General features: G+C 43.0%; 2 protein-coding genes across 43 annotated transcripts in view; one reads left to right on the top strand and one right to left on the bottom strand.

The window, feature by feature from the left end:
• LOC126456897 (proline-rich protein 2-like) overlaps window positions 1-25972 on the top strand; it is a 739962-nt gene that overhangs the window by 142360 nt on the left and 571630 nt on the right. For 3 of the 23 annotated variants that reach the window (XR_007585408.1, XR_007585398.1, XM_050092738.1), the window contains one exon: window positions 6115-6208. The exons of 13 other annotated variants lie outside the window; for them this stretch is intronic. Coding sequence is in view for 8 of the 10 variants with exons in the window: in XM_050092738.1 (XP_049948695.1) it covers window positions 6115-6208 (94 nt within the window). In the remaining 2 variants the exon portion in view is untranslated. Of the gene's footprint in view, window positions 1-6114; window positions 6278-25972 lie in introns of all 23 variants that reach the window. 7 more of the 23 variants (XM_050092736.1, XM_050092740.1, XM_050092748.1 and 4 more) reach the window with 3 other exon arrangements.
• The window catches only part of LOC126456902 (proline-rich protein 2-like), a 494957-nt gene that overhangs the window by 249914 nt on the left and 219071 nt on the right, over window positions 1-25972 (bottom strand). The gene's annotated exons all lie outside the window — the stretch shown is intronic.

Here is a 25972-nt window from a genome sequence, read left to right as displayed (position 1 = left end):
TTTGTTCGAGGAAAGAATTGTCCACGTGTTTCATTTCAAGGTAGTCACGCCATGTGCCCAGGCATCGTTGCCTTCGTTCAGGAGTCAAGACGAATGGGACAAACCTGTTACACAGTTTCCTTCTCTTCAAGACATTCTGAAGAATGCCTTAAACACTTAGAGATGTTGCTCCATTGCGATTTCTGACACAACCGTGATTACACCGTATGGTCGCACGTCGACTATGTACTTGACACAGCCTACTTACCTGCTTAAACTGACTCGTTGAAGTATGTCTGTGTTTTTTAGTTGTTCAGGTTGCCACTGTAGTTACTGGACTGATTCGCTTATACACCAGAAATAAAATCTGTCTCGGAATTTTCTGGATGGACGGTGAATGTAGAAAAATGCCATCAGATTTTCTTCCTCGTGTCGTGCTGGTACTCCATTTCTAATGCTTCTAATGATCTTGCATCTGCATACCTTCATTTTTATGAATGATTACAGGATATTTGTTATCATCTGTGTCAATCCTTGTTCTTCACTCATGTTGTGGTAAAAATCCGAGTAGTACAACTCTCATGACACACAGCTAAATATGAGAAGTAAACAAACATAGCGATTAATCACGAAGATAAGAATTGAATTCATCATGAATCAAAACCCTAAATTATTTCTATAGAGTAACAGAACAACACTATTATTTAGTGTATTAGAAGCTCGTTACCGGGACTAGATGGCTTGCTTATTTATTCCATTCTGATGGTAGACAGAAAGGGAAATCAAATCTTATATACTGACGGCGAAAACCGCAACACCAAAAAATCATTAATGTCGAGTAATGATATTACGGGAATAGATTTGCCGAGGTAACATATTTAAATCATTAAAATTGCAAGATCACAGGTTAACGTAAGTGCGAGATAAGCCACTGCAAATTTGAAATACTGGTACATTAATAACCGGTGTAGCCTCCAGAATGTTGAATGAAAGCATTCAAATGTGAATGCGATCTGTTGTACAGGTACCGGCTGTTAGTTTGCGGTAATGGGTTCCACGCTTGTTGCACTTGGTCGGTGAATACAAGAGCACTTAATATTGTTTGTGGATGATCTGCAATATCACGACTCACTGCAGAGCATATTGAGTTACAACAGCGGTACGTGGGTGAGCGTTATCCTGTTGAAAACACGACCTGGATTGCCGTTTATGAACGCCATCACGACAGGTCGAATTATCAGACTGCCGTACAATTTTGCAGTCAGGGTGGGTGGAATAACCGCCGGGGTGGTCCATTTGTCATACGAAATCGAATACACCTCAGACCATAACTCCAGGCGTAGGTCAAGTGTGTCTAGCATGCAGACAGGTTGGTTGCAGGCCTTCATCTGGCATCCTTCTAACCAGGTCTCACCCATCACTGTACCGAGACACAAGCAGCTTTCATCTGAAAACACATCTGGCCTTCACCATGCCCTACAGTGAGCTCTTTCTTGACACTACGGAAATCGCAAATAGCGGTGGCTTGGGATCAGTGGAACGCACGTTACAGGGCGTCTGGCTTGGAGCTGTCCTTGAAGTACCCGATTTGCAACAGTTCGTTGAGTCACTGTGCTTCCAGCTGCTGCCCAAATTGCTGCTGCAGATGCAGTACACCGAACACAATGGTCTTCTGTCTCGGTAGAGCCACGTGGCTCTTGCTGCTGTACGTTCTCGTGACCACCAGCAGCCCTATACAGTGACTGTCCTTCCAAATCTTTCTACAGTGTCACAGAAGGAAGATCCAGCAACCTGATTTACATTCATATACTGCCGCAAGTAGCGCGACTCTAATGCGACTGGCGCGAAATTTGAACAGGCATCTTCCTTCAGATGCAGTAACAACTTTCGTTTATGTGGCACAGCTCCTTCTTGATACTACGAAATCTTTCCGTCAGTGTACATAGAGCCACAATGGCAGGGAGGGGTGATGGAGATGAAGAGTGAGCACAAGAGGTTCCAGAGAAGGTCAAAAATTCTTCATTGAAGCATCTGCGTAGCACACCAGGTCAGTGGCCTCTGATTTGTGCTGGGCTGCGTGCCTGCATGCCCCACAGTGCTGCCGCGAATTCTCTACAGTGCGCGGGCGGCCTCGTTGCATAAGCTGGCCCATGGTTTCTGCGCCTGTATCCTCGTCAGTATTTGCTACGGCCCTGTGCGGTGCCTCGGTTGTTTCACAGTGGGAAATGCCCGTCGCTTAGAGGCGCCCGTCCTCCGATAGAGGAACCTGGCTGGCATGCATGGGGGGGGAGGGGTGACCCACTGCATCCTGAGCAGGAGACTGCCTAGCTGCTGAGGGATTGTCTGCTGCGCTGTGGCACTAAATCCGGGAGGGACTTAGTGTGTAGATCTGTTGCCCTGCTGTGACCTCAAACCGGTGACTTCTGCTGCAGGTCCATGTGACGACCTGCCACAATCCTGTCATGCAAACCTGAGAATAATTTCGTTGCAAACCGTCTGGTACTTACAGTCGGCAGTGGCATATTTGTTGTGCATATGCTCCAGTACCAGTAACGTGTCCTAAAACACCACTATCACTACCAATGTCGAAATCTGCCTTTCCACTTGCTGCACGAGCTTGTGCAGTCCTGTTGAGTCCTCGCTACAGTGCATCGGCCTTGTCGAATTATCAGAGTGAGAATGTCCTACGCTAGTCTGCTGGCAATGCTGCTGGAATACACTGTTCTAGTTCACATTAATATTGTCGTATATGGTCAGTATGCTACAGTATGTATGAACCGAATCTTCAGTAAGAAACATCTTTTTCTAGGTGTAATCTACTTATCTCCAATAGACTATCCCTTTGATTTACTGATCATAATAGAGAATGAATGGCACACTAAAGGTCACTGAAGTTAAAAGCAAGATATGTTGAAAAGAGTTGATTGCAGGACATAAAGACTGTTTTACTACATACCCATCCTGTTAAGATTTTCTCTTCAGTTAAATATCCCAGCATCATCCTTATAGGTCTTGTATTATTGTAAAGTTGTGACGGATATAAATTCCATACAAGATAATTGCAATCTCATTTTACTCTGAAAAGCCAAAGAAACTGCTTAACATCGTACAGGGCCGCCGCGATCACGCAGAAGTGTCGCATCACGACAACACGACGTGGCATGGAGCGAGTAATGTCTGAAGTGGTGCTGGAAGGAACTGACACCATTAATGCTTCAGGTCTGTCCATAAATCCGTTAGAATACGAACTGGTAGGTATCTCTTCTGATCCGCACTTTGCATGGCATCCTGATATGCTCAATAACGTTTATGTTCTTAGACTTTGGTGGTCAGCGGAAGTGTTTAAACTCAGAAGAGCGTTCCTGGAGTCACTCTGTAGCAATTCTACGCATGTGGATCGTCGTATTGTTCTGCTGCACTTGACCAAATCTCTTTCGGAATGCACAGTGGACATAAATGGATGCAAGTGATCAGATAGGATGCTTACATAAGTGTCACCAGACGCATCAGGGGTCCCATATCACTCCAGTTGCACACGCCCAACACCATTATAGAGCCTCCACCAGTTTGAACCGTCCCCTGCTGATACGCAGTGTCCATGGTTTCATGAGGTTGACTCTATACAAGTACACGTTCATATGCTCGTTACAATATGAAACGAGACTCGTCCGACCATCAACAGTCCAATGTCGATGTTAACGGGCTTAGGCGAGGCGTAAAGCTTTGTGTCGTGCAGTCATCAAGGGTACAAGAGTGAGCGTTCGGCTCCGAAAGCCCATATCAATGATATTTCGTTGAATGGTTCGTACGCTGATATTAGTTGACGGCCCAGCATTGAAATGTTGCAGCAATCTGCGGAAGGACTGCACTTCTACCACTTAGAACTATTCTCTTCAGTCGTCGTTGCTGCCTTTCTTGCAGTATCTTTACCGGCTGCAGCGATGTCGGAGATTAGATGTTTTGCCGGATTCCTGATATTTACGGTACACTGGTGAAATGGTCGTACTGGATAGTCTCTACTTTATCGCTACCTCGTTGATGCTGTGTCCCATTGCTGGTACGCTATAACACCACTTCCAACTCACCTAGATCTTGCTAACCTGCCGTTGTAGCAGCAGAAACCAATCTGACAACTGCGTCAGACACTTGTTGTCTTGTATAGGCTTTGCCGACCGCAGCGCCGTATTCTACCTGTTTGCACATCCGTGTGTTTGAATATGCAAACCTTTACCAATTTGTTTGGCGCTTCAGAATAAGTAAAAGATGATCTGATGCTAATTCAACTGGAACCCTGTCCAGACATTTGGGGTGTCAATAGAATCTATTGTGGTGTCGAGAATGAGACACGAGCGTCAGTTCCTTTTGATTTTCTTCATACGCCGATATCTTTCGTTACAGATCAAACTCCTAGACGTGAAACAGCACTGAGACTGTCATGAACATTAACGTCCGTTGTTTTGTGCAATTTTTACGAGTTACATCCTTATAGTCGGCGCCACAGTTCAGAATTTCTCCAATTTTCTCCAAGTGCTTCACAGCTATGCTTCACATGTCACTCCTGCTTGCCACCACGGCCACCTTGAGGATTTGACTTCATCAACAGCGTCACCAATCAACTCAATAACCACAGACACTATGGATACGATAACTATTACTTTTATATGTCACATTTACACCCAGAACATAAGAATGCCAGTGGTGTCTTACTCCAACGGTACAATTTCTCCTTTTAATCCATACCTACAAGATAGAAGGAAAAAACTTATATTAACAATTATTAAAGAGGTCAATGACTTAGAAAGGAGCTGAATATCTGTCAACAAAGATTTCTGATCACCTCCCTAATGCCATAAAATAATTAACATACAGCAAAGCAAGTTTTAAAGGTAATTTAACACCATTTCTTCAGAACTGTTCGGTATATTCCATAGACGAATTTTTCTCTAAGAACTGGTAGTCTGTAAAAATAATAAAAACACCTAGGTCTTAAGTGTAGTTACATGTGAAGGCCAAAAACTTAACATGCCAACTAATGTTAGAACTATTGTACACATATCTTGCAAGTTATTGTTTGCACATAATTTCAGTAATAAAAAAGAAAAAAATTTTCAAATTTCATCACCGTTTCTCTTCCTTTGAAGTGTCGGAAACTAGTTTGATGCAGGTCCTCCTGCTAGTCTAACCTGAGCAATCCTCTTCGTCTCTGTGTAACTGCTGGAAGCTCTAACAATTTGAACCACCTTAATAAAGTGATGCATTGCTCTCCCACTATAATCCCCCCCCCCCAAAACACTTCACACTTCCTTCTATTACCAAACTGACTCCTCAGGATGTGTCCTACTAACTGATCCCTTCTTTTAATAATGATGTGCTATAAATTTCTTGTCTCTGCAATTGTATTCAGTACCTCCTCAATAGTTATTCAGAGTATCCGTCTAATCCTCATCAAGGTTCTGAAGCAATACTTTTCCAAGTTTCTATTCTCTTCCTGTTTGAAGTACTTATCATCAGTGTTTCATTCTCGTACAGGGCTACGTACCACACAAATACCTTCAGGAAATATGTCCTAACACTGAAGCTCATATTCGAGATCAACAATTTTGTGTGTTTCAGAAACACATGGCTTCACTATTGTCATCCACAATTTATATATTCACAATTTATACCCTCTTTTCTTCGGCGACTGTTATTTTGCTGAGAAAACAACAAAATTACTTTTAGGTCCCTTCATAAGCTAATGCTTTCAACAAATATAAATAATTCATTATCTATTTCTTATATAACTTTTTTTATCACTTGTTCTGGGATATCAAGTATACCATAACAGTAGTTATTTATTATTTCTTTTCTGGCGAAAAACAAATCATGACATGAAACTACATTAAATTTCCATGAATGCATAGGCCTACATTTCTTTGTGATTCCTTGAAGCAATAGACAATAATTCAGTTTCTGCAATAAAACGGTAAGACTGGTTTCTAATGTACGTCAGGGTAAAGAAACGCATCTGATAATTCAGTCCTAATAGTACAAGTCATAATTTCTGCGATTCATTGTCGTCATTTCAAAACTACATTAATCTTAATATCCCTTCAGAAGGAATACCACTTAATTTCCATCTATATTCCACTACAGGTATCAGCATGCCGCAGCCAAGAGACTCCACCTGGCCCTCCTGGACCAACTGAAGGGCCACAACCAACTGGTCCACCAGGCCCACCAACTGGAGGTCCTGATCCAACTGGTCAACCTACTGGAGGTCCTGAACCAACTGGCCCACCAGGCCCACCAACTGGAGGTCCTGAACCAACTGGAGAGCCCCAGCCAACTGGAGGGCCCCAACCAACTGGTGGGCCTGAACCAACTGGAGGCCCTCAGCCAACTGGCGAACCTCAGCCTACTGGAGGACCTCAACCTACAGCGCCGCCTAGCCGTATTTGGCGTGGTGTTTTCTAGTGATGCAAGATTAGTGCACCAGGAAACATTAAAGGATTTCAACTCTTTCTAGTTGATGTTAGCCAAATTAATTGATGGAAGTGTTCTTACAATACGTAAAAGTTAATTCTGATTAAACCATCAAAGAAAAGGCTCCATTATTGTTTTATTTACTGTATACTGTAAAATCAGCCAGTTCTCCAAAGACATGATACCAATATACAGAAATCATTACCTCATCAAATCCTTCACCACAACACTAGCAGTTCCAAAAGATGCTGTGCATGGCCGATGGAGTCCGTATTACCGACTATGTGAGCTTCATGAATTGATTCGTTTCTGGCGAAAAACAAATAATGTCGTGAAACTATATCAAATTTGCATCAATGCATGCCATTCTTTATGATTCCTTGAAGCAATCGACAATAATGGTTGATCATGTTCACTCATTCATTTTCTGTAATAAAACAGTAAGACTGATTTCTAATGTGTGTCAGGGTAAAAAAACTAATTGGTCTTTCAACGATATTCATCCTTTGATGTTCTGTGATGCACGTTGTGATCTGAGGAGATTTCTTTGAAACCTATTTGCCCATCATTCGCTTACAAATTTTTTACCATGTCCGCCCCAATAGCTCAATGGTCTGCTCGTTGGATTGCCACGCATTGGGGCCCGGGTACGATTCCAGGCTGCTGGGTGTTGTGCTGTCCTCATCATCATTTCATCCCCAATGTCAACGTGGAAGTCACCCAACCTTGCGACGCACTCACTAAGACTTGCACTTGGCGACCGAACTTCCCGTCTGGGACCTCCCAGCCACTGACACCACACGATCATTTTTTCCATTTTTTACCATTCTTTATGTATGTGAACTAGTACACATATATAATTAGTTGGATAGTGTGATTCTTAAATTTCAAGGGCCTACTAGTATAATAAGTTGCCTTGTAACAAAAATATTTATCTGGGATCCGGAATGTATGTTTTCTAGATCCTAGCATATCTTCCGAAAAGAATATTAAGCGGAACTCAGCGTAACGAAGGAAGCAGCAATAATAGAAGGGATAGGAATGTAGCTGTTTTAGATTGCTTGTAGATGGTGCTGCCATTTAGAGGGAACCTGTCGGTAGTGAGAACTTTAGCTGCATTCATCAAGATACGACTATTTATCAACATAAGTAGATGAATGTCCTCAGTATTGTTTGAGGATAACTTCATCAATAAAAATAGAAGTCACTAAACTTAATCACACTGACCTGACCATTCCGTTTTATTTGAAGCACAATGGCTACATGAATGTTACGACATTAAAGGTAAAAAATTAAAAAGGAAACATAACATAGTGCGAGTCATAAAGGACATAATGAGCAGATGCATCTTTATTACAGCGAAAATATTCTTGAAGTCTCTCTATGCAATACGCAGCTCTGAGTAATACATGGCTATCCATATAAAATTGGGTGGACTGAAAATTTTTCAAAGGCTAAAGCAGAACTGTGTAATTTGTGATCAATCTTCAGTAGGAAATTCTTCAAGCTGAAAGTTTCAAATTACTGAAGGTTGGCCCACCAAAAATTTCCGATCGAGTCTTTCATGATGAATATGAGAATGTGCTGCTGTTAATTTCTATGTAGGGGAAAGATACCAGCAGTAAACACTACATCTACATATACATCTACACGGTTACTCTGCATTTCACACTTAAGTCCCTGGCAGAGGGTTCATCGAACCATTTTCATACTACTTCTCTACCATTCCACTCTCGAATGGCGCGTGGGAAAAAGGAACACCTAATCGTCCCGTTCGAGCTCAGATTTCTCTTATTTTATTATGATGATCGTTTCTCTCTACGTAGGTGGCTGTCAACAAAATATTTTCGCATTCTGAAGAGAAAGTTGGTGACGGAAATTTCGTAAACAGATCTCGCCCCAAAGAAGACCACCTTTGTTTCAGTGACTGCCACCTCAACTCGTGTATCATATCAGTGACACTCACATCCCTATTGAGCGATTACACGAAACAAGCTGCCCTTCTTTGCAGATTTTGGATGTTCTCCGTCAATCCTACCTGGTAAGGAATCCACGCCGCTCAGCAATATTCCAGCAGAGGACGGACAAGTTTAATCTGGGTTGTCTATTTAGTGGGTTTGTCCCATCTTCTAAATGTTCTGCCAACAAACCGCAGTCTTTGTTTCGCCTTCCCCACAATATTATCTATGTGGTCTTTCCAATTTAAGTTGCTCGTAATTGTTATTCCTAGGTATTTAGTCGAATTGGCAGCCCTTAGATATATGCGATTTATCGTACACCCAAAATTTATTGGATTTCTTTTAGTACCCATGTGGATGATCTCGCGCTTTTCTTTGTTAGTGACAATTACAACTTTTCGCACCATACAGAAATTCTCTCTAGATCATTTTGTAATTGGAATTGACCGTCTGCTAATTTTACTAGACGGTAAATTACAGCGTCATCTGGAAACTATCTAAGGAGGCTGCTCAGATTATCACCTAGATCATACACTACTGGCCATTACGATTGCTACACCAAGAAGAAATGCAGATGATAAACGAGTATTCATTGTAAATTATACTAGAATTGACATGTAATTACATTTTCACGCAATTTGGGTGCATAGATCCTGAGAAATCAGTACCCAGAACAACCACCTCTGGCCGTAATAACGTCGTTGATACGCCTGGGCATTGAGTAAAACAGACCTTGGACGGCTTGTACAGGTACTGCTCCCATGCAGCTTCAACAAGATACCACAGTTCATCAAGAGTAGTGACTGGCGTATTGTGACGAGCCAGTTGCTCGGCCATCATTCACCGGACGTTTTCATTTGGTGAGAGATCTGGTGAATGTGCTAGGCAGGGCAGCAGTCTAACATTTTCTTGATCCAGAAAGGCCCGTACAGGACCTGCAACATGCGGTCGTGCATTATCCTGCTGAAATGTAGGGTTTCACAGGGATCGAATGAAGGGTAGAGCCACGGGTCGTAACACATCTGATATGTAACGTTCACTGCTCAAAGAGCCTTCAGTGCGAACAAGAAGTGACTGAGACGTGTAACCAATCGCACCCCATACCATCACGCTGGGTGATACGCCAGTGTGGCAGTGACGAATATAAGCTTCCAATGTGCATTCACCGCGATGTCGCCAAACACTGATGCGACGATCATGATGCTGTAAATAGAACCTGGATTCATCCGAAAAAATGACTTTTTGCCATTCGTGCACCCAGGTTCGTCATTGAGTACACCATCTCAGGCGCTCCTGTCTGTGATGCAGCGTCAAAGGTAACCGCAGCCATGGTCTCCGAGCTGATAGTCCATGCTGCTGCAAATGTCGTCGAGCTATTCGTGCAGATAGTTGCTGTCTTGCAAACGTCCACATCTGTTGACTCAGGGATCGAGATGTGGCTGCACGATCCGTTACAGCGATGCTTATAAGATGCCTGTCATCTCGACTGCTAGTAATAGGAGGCCGTTGGGATCCAGCATGGCGTTCCGTATTAGCCTCCTGAACCCACCGATTTCATATTCTGCTAACAGGCATTGGATTTCGATCAACGCGAGCAGCAACGTCGCAATAAGACAAACCGCAATCGTGATAGGCTGCAATCCGACCTGTATCAAAGTCGGAAACGTGATGGGTTGCATTTCTCCTCTTTACACGAGGCATCACAACAACGTTTCAGCAGGAAACGCTGGTGAACTGCTGTTTGTGTATAAAAGTCGGTTGGAAACTTTCGTCAAATAAGCAGGTTGTAGGTGCCGCCACCGGCGACAACCTTGTGTGAATGCTCTGAAAAGCTTATCATTTGCGTATCACAGCATCTTCTTCCTGTCGGTTAAATTTCACATCTGTAGCACGCCATCTTCGTGATGTAGCAATTTTAATGGCCAGTAGTGTATACCGGGTGATCAAAAAGTCAGTATAAATTTGAAAACTTAATAAACCACGGAATAATGTAGATAGAGAGGTAAAAATTGACACACATGCCTGGAATGACATGGGGTTTTATTAGAAGAAAAAAAAAAAGTTCACAAAATGTCCCACAGATGGCGCTGGACAGCAAAACGTCAGTGACTGCGCATGATAATCGTGTATAAAAGGAGCTGTAATGTTACAGAATCGCATCATCCCCAGCCTGGCTGATAAACACCTGCTGGAACGTACGATGTTTATGCAGGATGGCGCTCCACCCCATATTGCTAGACGCGTGAAAGATCTCTTGCGCGCGTCGTTCGGTGATGATCGCGTGCTCAGCCGCCGCTTTCGTCATGTTTGGCCTCCCAGGTCCCCAGACCTCACTCCGTGCGATTATTGGCTTTGGGTTACCTGTAGTCGCAAGTGTATCGTGATCGACCGACATCTCTAGGGATGCTGAAAGACAACATCCGACGCCAATGCCTCACCATAACTCCGGACATCCTTTACAGTGCTGTTCACAACATTATTCCTCGACTACAGCTATTGTTGACGAATGATGGTGGACATATTGAGCATTTCCTGTAAAGAACATCATCTTTGCTTTGTCTTACTTTGTTATGCTAATTATTGCTATTCTGATCAGATGAAGCGCCATCTGTCGGACAGTTTTTGAACTTTTTTTTGTTCTAATAAAACCCCATGTCATACCAAGCATGTGTGTCAATTTGTACCTCTCTATCTACATTATTCCGTGATTTATTCAGTTTTCAAATTTATACTGACTTTTTGATCACCCGGTATATAAATCAGGAACAGGAGATGGTCTATGACACTACCTGTCGGATCGCCAGATATCACTTATGTTCTACTCGATGTGTTACTGTCTATCACTACGAACTGTTTCCTCTCTGAGAGGAAATCACGAATCCAGTCCCACAACCGAGACGATATTCCATATGAACGCCGTTTGATTAATCGTCGCTTGTGAGGAACGGTATCAAAAGCCTTCTGGAAATCGAGGAATATGGAATCGATCTGAGGTCCTTTGTAGACAGCAGTCATTATATAAGTAGGCTGTTTAGGTTTATATATATATATATATATATATATATATATATATATATATATATATATATATATATGATTACTTTTGAACATTATTAAGGTATATATATATATGATGACTTTTGAACATTATTAAGGTAAATACATTGTTTGTTCTCTACCAAAATCTTTCATTTGCTAACTATGCCTATCAGCAGTTAGTGCCTTCAGTAGTTAGAACCTTTTATTCAGCTGGCAGTATTGGCGCTCACTGTACTGCAGTAGTTCGAGTAACGAAGATTGTTGTGAGGTAAGTGATTCATGAAAGGTATAGGTTATTGTTGTTCACGGCCATTTTTTTGTAGGGATTATTGAAAGTCAGATTGCGTTGCGCTAAAAATATTGTGTGTCAGTTTAGTGTTGATCAGAATAAGTAAAGAGAGAAATGTCAGAGTACGTTCAGATCTGCTCAGCTGTTTGAAAATCAAATAACGTAAGAGGATTACCAGCACAGTAATTCATTAATTTTTCAAGGGGATGTTTCATATGTCGACCCTTAGCCGAGGATGCCTCACTGGAATCTTCTGATTTTTTTTTCTTGTAGTTTGTGTAATTAGTGTAGCTATTGTTTATTGCTAGTGTGTAATTGTAGAGAGAATCTTCTTTGTTGTTGTAGTTTTTCATTGTTGTACAGTAAAACAGATGTGGCATGCATGTAGATTTGCACCAAGTATTTTGCAGCTGTGTTTGCAGTTAGTTAGATATTATTTTCAGTGCTATTTTAATGTGTTTTCTTATTTTACTCTTCAAATTGTGCTTTTCTGTGTTACTGTGTGAAATAATGTGACAATTATGGAGTGTGAAAAACCTAATACTAGGCACCACGGTAAACTGTGAAATGACACCGAGCGTAGCTTATCAGCACCACTGATAATGAATTAACAGACATTCAGCGTAGTAGTTTGGTAATTGTGCATAGGGAATTGGACCAGGCGGCAAATAATGTTGTAAACAATGAAACAATTAGTGAACAGGGAAGTGTTGTCGATCGAACGGTCGGCAACAGCTCGCCTCAGGAATCCAAATTGACAGGATACAATCTTGCAAATACTGTAGATTCAGGTTTTGCGTCCTCACCGTTTTCTCAAATAAGTCAAGACACATTTTCTGCTTTTCAAAATCCACTGCCGAATAGTACTGAGGAACGAACATGTTTCAGACACCAGTGCATTGTTATTACAATTAATGCAACAAATGGGACAAAAGCATCAAAAGTTAGACGCAATGGAATAACACCAGAGACAAACACAGCAACAAATGGAACGAAATCAGAAACAAATTAAAGAAACACTTCAACAAACACATAAAGATTTAACTACTGAGCTACATAGCATCGAATCGGAATGTCAAAAAGTCTGTAATGACGTAAAAACACAAATTTGTGAGCATTTTCAACCTGTTTTTTCGCTGCATGAAAATGCATTACAGAATCACGAAGCAGTAATAAAAGAACTGCAAACTATTGTTCATAAAAATAACGTGACCTCGCGGCTAAAATCGAGTCAGTTGCATCTACCGATTCGGTTACGAAACTTGCAAAAACTCAGGAAAACTTAAAGGACACAGTAGATACTCTGAAAATTTGTTCAGGAAGGCACATGGAGGTAATTAGTTCATCATCGAAGGAAGTAGTGGATCTTTCAAATCAGCTAAATAATTTATCTACGAAGGTAGATGACAATCTGAATGACACAAGGCCGGTAGTCTTTAATGGCACAGAGGATTACGAACAAATTAGGAAATTCAAACAAAATCAGAATCAAATTAATACGCAACACAAAAGAGAAATCCGGGCAGTACAAGATCAGTTGTCACAAGTAATACGAGAATTACGTATTTCAGAGAAGACTCGCGCTCCAACACGGGAAGAGGGTCTTAGAAATACGGAAAAGCCACAAAATAGAAACAAAGGGCTTTCGTAAATTATGAAAGAAATTGCAAGGTGCACCGAATTTTGAGATGGAACCACCGGCACGACGTAACAATGACCTTATGCACCCGGCGACCGGTCTACCCGACGGGAAGCCCTCGTCACACGACATTTCATTTCAACTGCACGATGAAATTGCTCTGCAACGTTACACATTCATGCACCAGTTGCCAAAGTTTACAATATTACATATTCCGTCGATATCAGTATGAATATTAATTACTGACCAATTTGTATAACTCCTTCCTCCTGAACTACTGGTCAATACACATGTAATACAAGCAATAGTTACTACTAAGAGAATTACTAACTCAGATGACATTAACATTATTGGACAAATATCGCTTCTGAAGTCTTGAGATTATATACACTGAAGAGTCGTAGAAACTGGTACACTTGCCCGATATCGTGTAGGGCCCTCGTGAACACACAGAAGTGCCGCAACACGACGTGGCATGGACTCGACTAATGTCTCAAGTAGTGCTGGAGGGAACTGACACCATGAATCCTGAAGGGCTGTCCATAAATCCGCAAGAGTACGAGGAGCTGGAGAGCACTTCTTAAAAGCACGTTGCAAGCATCCCAAATATGCTCAATAATGTTCATGTCTGGGACTTTTCGTCGCTAGCAGAACAGTTTAAACTCAGAAGAGTGTTCCTGGAGCCATGCTGTAGCATTTCTGGACGCGTGAGGTGTCGCATTGTCCTGCTGGAATAGCCCAAGTCCGTCGGAATACACAATGGACATGAATGGATGCAGGTGATCAGACAGGATTCTCATATACGTGTCACATCTACACGTATCAGGGTTCCCATATCACTCCAACTGTCCATACCCCACACCATTACAGAGCCTCAAGCACTTGAACAGGCCCCTGCTGATATGTAGTGTCCATGAATTCATGAGGGTATCTCCTTATCCATAGACGTCCATCCGCTCGATTCAATTTGAAACTAGCCTCGTCCGACCAGGCAACATGTATCCTGTCACAACAGTCCAATGTCGGTGTTGACTGGACCAGGCGAGGCATAAGGCTGGGTCTCGTGCAGTCATCAAGGGTACAGGAGTTGGCCTGTGGTTCTGAAAGACCGTATCGGTGATGTTTGGTTGAATGGTCCACACACTGACACTTGTTGATGGCCCAGCATTGAAATTTGCAGCAGTTTGCGGAAGGGTTGCACTTCTGTCACGTTGAACAATTCTCTTCAGTCGTGGTTGGTCCAGTTCTTGCAGGGCCTTTTTCCGGCCGCAGCGATGTTGGAAATTTGATGTTTAACCGGGTAAATAACGAAATTTTGTTTCCATAGCATACAGTTTAACAGGAAAACACACACACAAACTCCTGATTCAAATTGTAGATAATTTGGAGATGTACAGGGTGGAAAATTTTGAAGAGTGCAACCTCTGGTAGTAACAATTCCTCAGTCCAGCTGGGCATCGAGTCGAACAGAACTTGAATGACAGATAAGGATACGTCATTCTATGCTACTTCAACTACACGGACAGAAAAAAAATCGCAACAGCGAAAAACAATTAGTGTAGAGTAATGAAATTTTGAGAATGCATTTGTCTATGTAAATTATTTAATTGGTTAACACTGCAAGCTCATCGGATAAGCTAAGCGTGAGATGAAACACAACAAAAGAGAAAGGATGTAACTTTAATAATCAGTGTAACCGCCAGAATGTCGAAGGCAAGCATACAAACGTGCATGCATTGTGTTGTTCAGGTGGCGGATGTCAGTTTGTGGAATGGAGTTCCATGCCTGCTGCACTTGGTCGATCAATACAGGAATGGTTAATGCTGTTTGTGGACGTAGCTGGAGTTGTCGTCCGATGACGTTCCAAATGTGTTCAATTGGAGACAGTTCTGATGATCCAGCAGGCTAAGGCAATATGTCGATCATGTAGAGGATATTGGGTTACAACATCTATATGGAGGAGCGTTACCCCTTTGGAAAATATCCGCTGGAATGCTGTTCATGAATAGCAGCACATCAGGTCCACCAGACTGACGTACGAATTTGCAGTGAGGATGTGTGCGATAACCACGACAGAGCTCGTGGTGTCATTTGAAACGGCACTCCACCCCAGACCATAACTCCAGGTGTAGGTCTAGTGCGCGTAATGCACAGATAGGCAGCTTGCAGGGCCTCAGCTGTCCGCCTACTAGCCAACACATGGCCGTCACTCGCACTTCCCTCTGCCCGCCAACGAGTTCTCGCTTGACACGTCAGAAATCGCACATGGCCCTAGTCCGAGACTATGGTATGTTTGCTACAGAACGTCTGGCTCGGGGCTGGCCTTGAAGTAAGCGCTTTATAGCAGTTCGTGGTGTCGCAGTGGTGCCAACTGCTACTCAGATTTCTGCTGCAGATGTAGTACGAAGCGCCAGAGGCGTACGCCAAACAAGATGGTCTTCCGTGTCGGTAGTGCCAACCTAGCGAGCGGAGCCCGGTCATCTTGCGAGCGTATACTGTCGTGACCACCACTGCCAGCAATCATGTACAGTAGCTGCTTTACTGCCAAGTCTTCCTGTAGTGTCGCAGAAGGATCATTCAGCTTCTCGTAGCCCTATTTCACGACCTCGTTCGTACTCTGTGAGGTGTTGATAATGGTATCTTTGTTGTCTTGCAAACATTCTTGACGAACATCAACGCATCACGTCCAATCTCAAACTTAACGAACGATCACGACCACTACAGCTCGCAATTAAAGCAAACCTGATTTGCATTGTTGTAGTGGCGCTACTGCAGCCACTAGTGTGGAACTGGTGTGCAATCCTTATAGCCAGCATTTGTCAGATGGAGAAGCATGCATGTCGCAAAACTCGTTCGTGTTTCATGCAGCATCGGACAGATGGCCATTGGCTATTACGGCGTGAAATGTCTGAAAGTGGTATGTTCTGAGGAATGTTTTCGTGGCATTCCCTGAGTGATCTCGTCATTATGGAACGCTCAATTGGTCATCACAAAAATACATATATCCTTGGCGTGCATGTCCACCACTACATGCATTTTGTTTTTCCTTCGCACAATAGCACTTAGAGCAGGACAACACAATGTGTCATACACCTCACAGTGTACATGCTTGGTCTGAAGAGAACAAGAACTGGATTTATTGCCAGTCGAGAACTGTGAAACCTAATCTGTCGGATAGTATTCACAACACATATACCGAGAGACCTAGCGCAGCTGGCCATGACAGTGGAGTGGTTCTTGCTCCAGATTCATGTCGGATCCTTCCACAACCTCACTGGCTCTCTTCTCGATTGTCTCGCTGTGGTCCACGACGCAACATTTAGTTACTTAAGCTTTTGACCCATAATCACATTAACAAGACTGGACAGTGAACATAACTGGATGTGCAAATGATAAGCATTTCAGCACACACTCACAAAGTGGGTCGGAGTAACAATGCATTGATTCAACATATAAGTGCAGATTACACAGAGGGTTTCTCAGTCAAATACCGGATTTGAAGTTTGGTTAGTTATGAGGAGATGATGTCATACGTCTGGTAACAAGGGCAAAAGTCTATCAGTATGTGTTTTAATTCGGCAGTGGCGGGATTATGGCTTTTCAAAACTGCAGTTTGACATTCCGCGATGTTTTGCTCGCAGTGATCGGGAACCCATGACTGCCACGCAAATATGTAACTCGTGGGCTCAGGAGAGACGCGCCGAACGCATTGCATAACATCAACGGCTTCACACAACTAGCTCCCGAGAGGTCAAGCACATCGTTTGGTCGATCGTATAAGACAGTGCAGCCACGTCTCATACCCCGAGTCGGTAAATGGGTTCGTAAACAGCAAGGCAAGTGTCTAGACTGAGACCTGGCAGCAAGGCGACCATTGCTCAGGCTTCCCATGACGTGGCAGCTTCGAGAGGTGCGCCGACAGCGTGCACTCAACATCAGAACCTTGGTAGAGGGCCGTGCGGTTCTAGGCGCTGCAGTCTGGAACCGCGGGACCGCTACGGTCGCAGGTTCGATTCCTGCCTCGGGCATGGGTGTGTGTGATGTCCTTAGGTTAGTTAGGTTTAACTAGTTCTAAGTTCTAGGGGACTAATGACCTCCGAAGTTGAGTCCCATAGTGCTCAGAGCCATTTGAACCATTTGAACTGGACAGAGAGGTGACACCACGTCATCCTTATGGCGAGTTCCAGTTGTGACGAAAGCATCAAGTTAGACATATCTGTATACGGAGACACCAAGGAGAACGAATGTTGATAGATTTTTATAGATTGCATTCGACATCGTCATACAGTCCCAAACACATAGCGTAATGGTACGGAGTATCTCTTGGCAGAGAACACGATACCTAGTTGCGTGGCTTGTAATTTTGACAGCAACCGTGACATTACTAACGTGTTAAGGCTAGTGCCATTTCTCTGCTTCTGAGGACTCAATGACGCTATTTTTTAACAAAACAACACAGCACTGAATGTTGCTGTCATGACAGGTGGTGTTCGAATGCTTCTCAGACCAGCATGTTTTCCAGATGTCTCATCCACCAGAAACATCTGGTCACGGGTTGATGAGACAGCCAGCAACTACAATTGATAAACTCTGACATACATATTGACGCAAAGAAATCGCAATACCAAGAATGAGTTTTGCAGCGTGCATGATTCTGCATCTGACAAATGCTGCCTATACACATTTCGCGCCAGTTCCATACGAGTGACTCCAGCAACGCCAATACAACGATGCGAATCAGGTTTGCTTTAATTGCAAGCTGTAGTGGTCGTGAGTGTTCGTTACGTTTGAGATAGGACGTGGTGCGTTGATGTTCTTCAAGAAAGTCTGTAAGGCAACAAAGACGCCAATTTCCAAACCTCACAGAGTATAAACGAGGTCGTGAAATAGGGGTAGGAGACGCTGGATGCTCCTTCTGCTATACTACAGAAAGACTTGTCAGTAAAGTAGTCACTGTACATATGGCTATCAGCGGTGGTCACGGCAATATACGGTCGAGATATGACCAGGCTCCGCACGGTAGCTTCACAGTACCGAGATGGAAGACCATCATGTTTGGGGTACGGCTCTGGCGTTTAGTACTACATCTGTAGCAGAAATCTGAGTAGCAGTTGGCACCACTGTGACATCACGAACTGCTATAAAGCGATTACTTCAAGGACAGCTCCGAGCCAGACGTTCTGTAGCAAACATTCCATAGTCTCGGACTAGCGCCATGTGCGATTTCTGACGTGTCAAGCGAGAACTCGTTGGCGGGCAGAGGGAAGTGCGACTGACGGCCATGTGTTGGCTAGTAGGCGGACAGCTGAGGGCCTGCAAGCTGCCTATCTGTGCATTACACGCACTAGACCTACACCTTGAGTTATGGTCTGGGGTGGAGTGTCGTTTCGTATGACACCACGAGCTCTGTCGTGGTTATCCCACACATCCTCACTATAAATTCGTCTGTCAGTCTGGTGGACCTGTTGTGCTGCCATTCATTAACAGCATTCCAGCGGATATTTTCCAAAGGGTAACGCTCGTTCGTATATCGCTGTTGTAACCCAATATGCTCTACGTGATCGACATATTGCCTTAGCCTGCTGGATCATCAGATCTGTCTCCAATCGAACACACATGGAACGTCATCAGACTACAACTCCAGCTACGTCCAGAAACAGCATTAACCAACCCTGTATTGACCGACCAAGTGCAACAGGTATGGAACTTCATTCCACAAACTGACATCCGCCACCTGAACAACACAATGCATGCACGTTTGTATGCTTGCATTCGACAATCTGGCGGTTTCACCGATTGTTAATATACCAGCCTTTCCCTTTTGTAGTGTCTTATGTCGTTCTTACATTATCCGGTGAGCTTGCAACGTTAAAAACTTAAATAATTTACGTAGACAAATGCATTCTCAGAATTTCATTACTTTACATGAACTACTTTTCGCTGTTGCGATTTTTTTTCTGTCCGTGTAGTTGAAGTAGCACAGAATGACGTAACCGTATCTTTCAGGTTCTGTGCGACTGGACGCCCAGCTGGATTGAGGAATTGTTACTACCAGAGGTTGCATTCTATCTACAAAAATCTGTAGTTCTCCAAATCACCTACAATTTCAATCACGAGATTGTGTGTACGTTTTCCTGTTAAACTGTATGCTATGTGAATAAAATTTCGTTATTTACCCGGTCAAACATCAAATTTCCAACATCGCTGCGGCCGGAAAAAGGTCCTGCAAGAACTGGCCCACCCACGACTAAAGAGAATCGTTTAACATGACAGAAGTGCAACCTTTCTGCAAACTGCTGCAGATATCAATGCTGGGCCATCAAAAAGTATGAGTGTTTGAAACATTCAACCAAACATCACCGACACAGTCTTTCAGAACCGAAGGCCCACTGCTGTACCCTTGATGACTGCACGAGACCCAGCCTTATGCCTCGCCTGGTCCAGTCAACACCGACATTGGACTGTTGTGACAGGATACACGTTGCCTGGTCGGACGAGTCCAGTTTCAAATTGAATCGAGCGGGTGGACGTCTACGGATAAGGAGATACCCTCATGAATTCATGGACACTACATATCAGCAGGGGCCTGTTCAAGTGCTTGAGGCTCTGTAATGGTGTGGGGCATGGACAGTTGGAGTGATATGGGAACCCTGATACGTGTAGATGTGACACGTATATGAGAATCCTGTCTGATCACCTGCATTCATTCATGTCCATTGTGTATTCCGACGGACTTGTGCAATTCCAGCAGGACAATGCGACACCTCATGCGTCCAGAAATGCTACAGCATGGCTCCAGGAACCCTATTTTGAGTTTAAACTGTTCTACTAGCGACAAAGCGGCCCAGACATGAACATCATTGAGCATATTTGGGATGCTTGCTACGTGCTGTTCAGAAGAGATCTCCAGCCCCTCGTACTCTTACGGATTTATGGACAGCCCTGTAGGATTCATGGTGTCAATTCTCTCCAGCACTACTTCAGTCCATGCCACGTTGTGTTGCGGCACTTCTGCGGGTTCGCGGGGGCACTACACGATATCGGCCAGGTGTGCCAGTTTTCTTGACTCTCAGTAATCTCAAGACTTCTGAAGCGATATTTGCCCAATATGTTAATGTCATATGAGTTAGTTATTCTTTTAGTAGTAACTATTGTTTGTATTCGATGTGTATTGACCAGTAGTTCACTAGGTAGGAGTTACACAAATTGGTCAGTAATTAATATTCATACCTATATCGACGGAATATGCAAAATTGTAAACTTTGGCGACTGGTGCATGAATGTGTGACGTTGCAGGGCAATTTCATCGTGCAGCTGGCAAAGACAGAAAACAGGACACTAGTTGATACCACGGCATAATATCTTTGCAAATTTCATTCCGTGTGCTGAGTTGGACATTAACTAGGCTTTACAGACAGGCATGTAAACGATGAACGCAGACATGAGCAATTGGGAGAGGCCTTTTTGTTTGGTCGGAGTAATTGGCGAATCGCTTGACATTGGAATAGGCGCAATGCCACTATTCGACGATATTGGCAGGCAGTGAGTGAACCATGGCCGAACACATTGTCAGGAAGGAAGTGGTTGACGAAAAGATACGATAGAACATGAAGACAGAGGCACTCAAAGCCCTGGATACATCATTATCGTCGATACGACAAGCAACCGGTGCTTCAGTGGCCGCAGGAACCATTAATAGGCGGCTCGCAAAAGGGGGAATGAGCTCATGGCTCCCCTTGCGCCGACCACCTTGGAATTTGTTACACCAACAAGCCCGTATGTGGTGGTGTCAGGTACATTCGGCCTGGAAGCTTATTGACTGGAATATAATTTTCTATAGTGATGAGGCCCGCTTCGAACTGAGCTCCGAGGACAGGCGAAGACCTGTTTGGAGGCGCTTCAGCCAGCGTTTGGATACCAATCTATTGCACACCCCGATAACCATAAGTGATGGTCTTGGCGGTCGTTTCATTTCATCTGCGTCTCCATTAGAGCATAGTGGTGTGTCAACGATATTCTACACTCCATTTTGCTGCCCTTCGTGGGAAGTCATCCTGGGCTTACATTTCAACAGGATACTGCCCACTCGCACATGGTGAGAGTTTCTACTACTTGGCTTCATCCTTGCCAAAACCCTACCTTGACCTGAAAAGTTACCGAATCTTTTCACACTGAGATCGTTTGGAACAATACAGGCAGGGCTCTCCAACCATCTTAGTAGTCTGACGATCCAAGGCCCCATTTGGACAGAATATGGCACGATATCTCTCAGGAAGACATCCAACAACACAGTCTGTCGGTGCTTGCATAACTTACCTCTGGGCTCAGAGTTGGACCAACGTGTTATTGATTTGCTGAGTTTGTGAAGTTCGTTGACTTGACTACGTCATCCAATTTTTCTGATATTTTCATCATTTGTTTGTCTGTACATGTGAATCACATCTATCGATTTCCGTCCCATTCAAATAATTCCTTTGGGTAGGTTATTCTTTTTCTTATAGTATGTTACTCTGTCGTTTAAAAAATTAGGGTGATCAGAACGATCTCATTGATGAAATGTTGAAAAGTAGAGGTATGAGAGTGTAGCTTTAATGTGCTCATTATCAGAAATTTTTGTTTTTCATTGTAGGACTCATCAGCTACCTGTCGTTACTCAACATGCATTCTCTGGCGGAAGCGCACCTCTAACTATTTTCATGATGGTGTAAATGTTGTGGCAATGTCTAGTTTCTCATCACGTGTAAACGTTGCCCAAAGAGGCACCATATTCCCTGATACCATTCTGGTCAGTATCGTGCCAAGATTCAGGCTTTATGAATCGAAGTTTCTGATTTATTGCGTTTCATGAAGTAAAATTTCTTATTACTTACTCTGATTACATTTCTAAGTAGGCTGTTTAGATGTAAGTAGGCTGTTTAGGTTTTTATGTTGGTAACGTCACCTAGCGCTCTGTATGAAAATCACTGGCTGTGCTTTGTGAAGTCTATGGCTCGTTGGCATTGTTGGAATATTCGCCATTGTACTGTTGGGCAGTTGGATGTGAACAGCGCGTAGCATTGCGCAGCTGGAGGTGAGCCGCCAGCAATGGTGGATGTGGGGAGTGAGATGGCAGAATTTTGAGGGCGGACGATCTGGACGTGTGTCCATCAGAAAGAGTAAATTTGCAATAATTGATATCATGAACTGATACATATATGATGACTTTGGAACATTATTAAGGTAAATACATTGATTGTTCTCTATCAAAATATTTCATTTGCGAACTATGCCTGTCAGTATTTAGTGCCTTCAGTAGTTAGAATCTTTTTATTTAGCTGGCAGTAGTGGCGCTCGCTGTATAGCAGTAGTTCGAGTAACTAAGATTTTTGTGAGGTAAGTGATTCGTGAAAGGTATAGGTTATTGTTAGTCAGGGCCATTATTTTGTAGCGATTTTTGAAGTCAGATTGCGTTGCGCTAAAAATATTGTGTGTCAGTTTAGTGATGATCAGAATAAGTCAAGAGAGAAATGTCTGAGTACTTCAGTTTTGCTCAGCTGTTTGAAAATCAAATAATGTAAGAGGTTTATCAGCACAGTAATTTATTTATTTTTCTGAGGGGACGTTTCACATTACATTTTCTAAAATCCTTTGTTGCCGTCAGGGTGGAGGGGCACACGTAGATGAAGGGCGTGAAAGTGTACTGGCGAATACGGATGTATGCCCCAGGTATAGTTGGTAGGAGGGGGATGAAGTACGGCTCGCACATCAACAGACAATAGTGGTGACAACTATTTGTTATGCTTTATGTTACCCATCTGGTTGTAGGTTGGAGATGGTTCACCATATTATGGAAAACAGTTACCGGGAATCAAAGTACTAGGAAGCCACGGAATTGTGGGACAGAAAATGGATTACTAACGCAAAAAGCAGGTACGTGATATGGAAAGTTCGCGATTCATTGTATATACAAAGTAAGAAAGCCTAGTATAAGAAATTCGAAGGTTGGAAACGAACTAGTTGCTACATAGGAAATTTGACCGAGAGCAGAAGCATAGCTGACATACGATGTTCGATAATGTATTCTGAAAACAGTGATTCGCGACACTCGTGGTGTGAGTTTTCTGTAGAAAAATGCTATTACTACTAGCTTCTCAAAATTTTCATCTGATTCCCAAAAAAATTTTAAAATGAAGATCTGATATGAAGGAATGTAAGACTACCTTTGTAAACTGTCACGCACGTATGGAAGAATATCTATCACACTTAAAGATTCAAATGGTTAAAATTGCTCCTGAGTACTATGGGACTTAACTTCTGTGGTCATCAGTCCCCTAGAACTTAGAACTACTTGAACCTAACTAACCTAAGGACAGCACACACATCCATGCCCGAGGAAGGAATCGAACCTGCGACCGCAGCGGTCGCGCGGTTTCAGACTGTAGCGCCTAGATTCGCTCGGCCACACCGGCCGGCCATACTTAAAGGTATGGCTCTATGCAGAGGTGGAGACAATGATGAGCGTCTTTTCAAAAAGCAGTTGCTTGGCTCTTATATGTAACACGAATGCCAAACTTCAAAGAGAGGCTTAATTTCATTAAACAACTGTAACAAACAATTTGCCTGAAAGGATCAGTGCCAATAGCATCTACCTGACCTATTTTGGTACATTTAAAGATGATTTCATAAGTAGCACCTACTTGAAAAGCAATAACGTACTTACGTTACAACAGGTGATATGGATGTTAATTGGGTAGATCACGCTGCAGTCTGTATAAAAAAAAAGAGTACGCTGTGGAGACAGTACGGAGTTTCGCATTGTTGGAAGTGCCACTTCACAGTCAGAATCGGGCTGCATATGGAGCCAGCAACCTTTGAAAACATGCATAACCAATACGGATGGAAATAGCTGAAAATCATAATGCATGAAGAAATCTAAAGGAAACCATTACCGTGAATCGAGATGAAATGGTTTATGGTGATGATAATAATCTCTTCATATTAATTTCTTCCCAACTGTAACATACGAACTGTTTTTGCAAATTACATGCTTTAATCCTTGTTACTGGTTACATTCCACGATGATTTGCCATATAAGTTGGATGTGGTGTAGAACCTACATTCCAGGATTACATCCGACATTAGACTGATGCTTTCATGCACGAAAGTATAGTTACAGTATGGCTAAAATACGCTTTACAACAAACAAAAATTGTCATCAAAGATTATGTGCGTCAATATGTGTATGATTATGAGAAATATTATATTAATGTGTGATTTGAGCTTCATTCCTGTGGCTCGTTGCTTCGATGTATGCCGTGCACCACCGGACAGTACCCAATTCTGAGGGACCTTTGAAGATTTCGTCTCGCTTAACTCATTGATTTGCTGGTTTCATCGAGTTGCGAGATTGGTTACTGCAGTCTGAGCGCTGTAGTCACAACCTCTGTAGATGTGCCACTTCCTTCAACCCTAATGTAACGTCTAGCTCAATATCCTCATACATTACAAATTCTTCACTCATCTGTATATTAGCTCTTACTTATCTTCGTTACACTAGTGATATTAGCTTCGATAAGTAAAGTTATCAGATAGTAGTATTCGGAGATACTGTTGACCACAGTTACGAAGATTTCTAAGTGTGCTGTTTGCAACTCAAATGACGAACTCTTAAAAAGCACCGTGTCTCTTGTCGAAGAACTTAATCTTTCTTTATAATAATACTTCTAGTCATTTTAACTGTGTCGTACCTCTTTGTCTGTTTATTCAATTCTGTAACAAACTGGATGTGCCCTTTTGACAACGATTGAGTACTTCTGTATACTTGTTCAATTTCTACTTAGTACTGTGCTTAAATTGTTCGATATAGCCAGGTTCGTAGACCTTGTTCCAGTTCTTCAGTGCTTCTGCATGTTTCTCAAAAAGAAATCGTTTTGCGCCAACAGCATGCCCTGAAGACTACGTATCTGTCATCTGCAATGTGGTATCCTGTATTTTTACCTACTTAATTTCTGAACAAACTTCTGCATCCAGTTTCTGCAATATTTTAAATAAGTTGTGTCGTTTAGTGGCTGGTAAGTCTACCTGCACCCGTGGTCTCGGCGTAGCGACCTCGATCAAAATGTCATAGGTTTCGGGATCGAAACCAGCACCTCTTGAATTTTGATTAATAATCAGCATTGGCGCCCGAAGACTTCCAGCATAAGAAGTCACCCTCATTCTGCTGAAGACCTTTTCAACGAGGGCGGAGGAGTCGACAGAGGTGCAGGGCATGCTCTTGACTTTGGAATGGGAAACTGCCCATAAAGGCGGAAGAATCAGCAATGATCAACAGCACAGGGATGCAGAATGAAGCGGAAATCACTGCATCAAATACACGTAATGTGTATCTACAAGATATGTGAGGTGTAATGGAAAAAAAGTGTCACGATGATCTCTCCACTGAAAAAAATTCCGGAATAGTTCGGAATTCTGATCCGCAGGAGGGGTGTGCAAAGGAGGAGGTGACCACGGAGAAGGAATCCAAAGGTTCCATATAAATATAATTGGGGTCAGTGAAGTGAAATGGAAAGAAGACTAGGATTTCTGGTCAGATGAGTATAGGCTAAGATCAACTGCTGCAGGAAT

The sequence above is a fragment of the Schistocerca serialis genome, chromosome 2, assembly GCF_023864345.2.
Source record: "Schistocerca serialis cubense isolate TAMUIC-IGC-003099 chromosome 2, iqSchSeri2.2, whole genome shotgun sequence".
In the NCBI taxonomy this organism is placed as follows: Eukaryota; Metazoa; Arthropoda; class Insecta; order Orthoptera; family Acrididae; genus Schistocerca; species Schistocerca serialis.
This window is presented reverse-complemented; position numbering and strand designations above follow the sequence as displayed.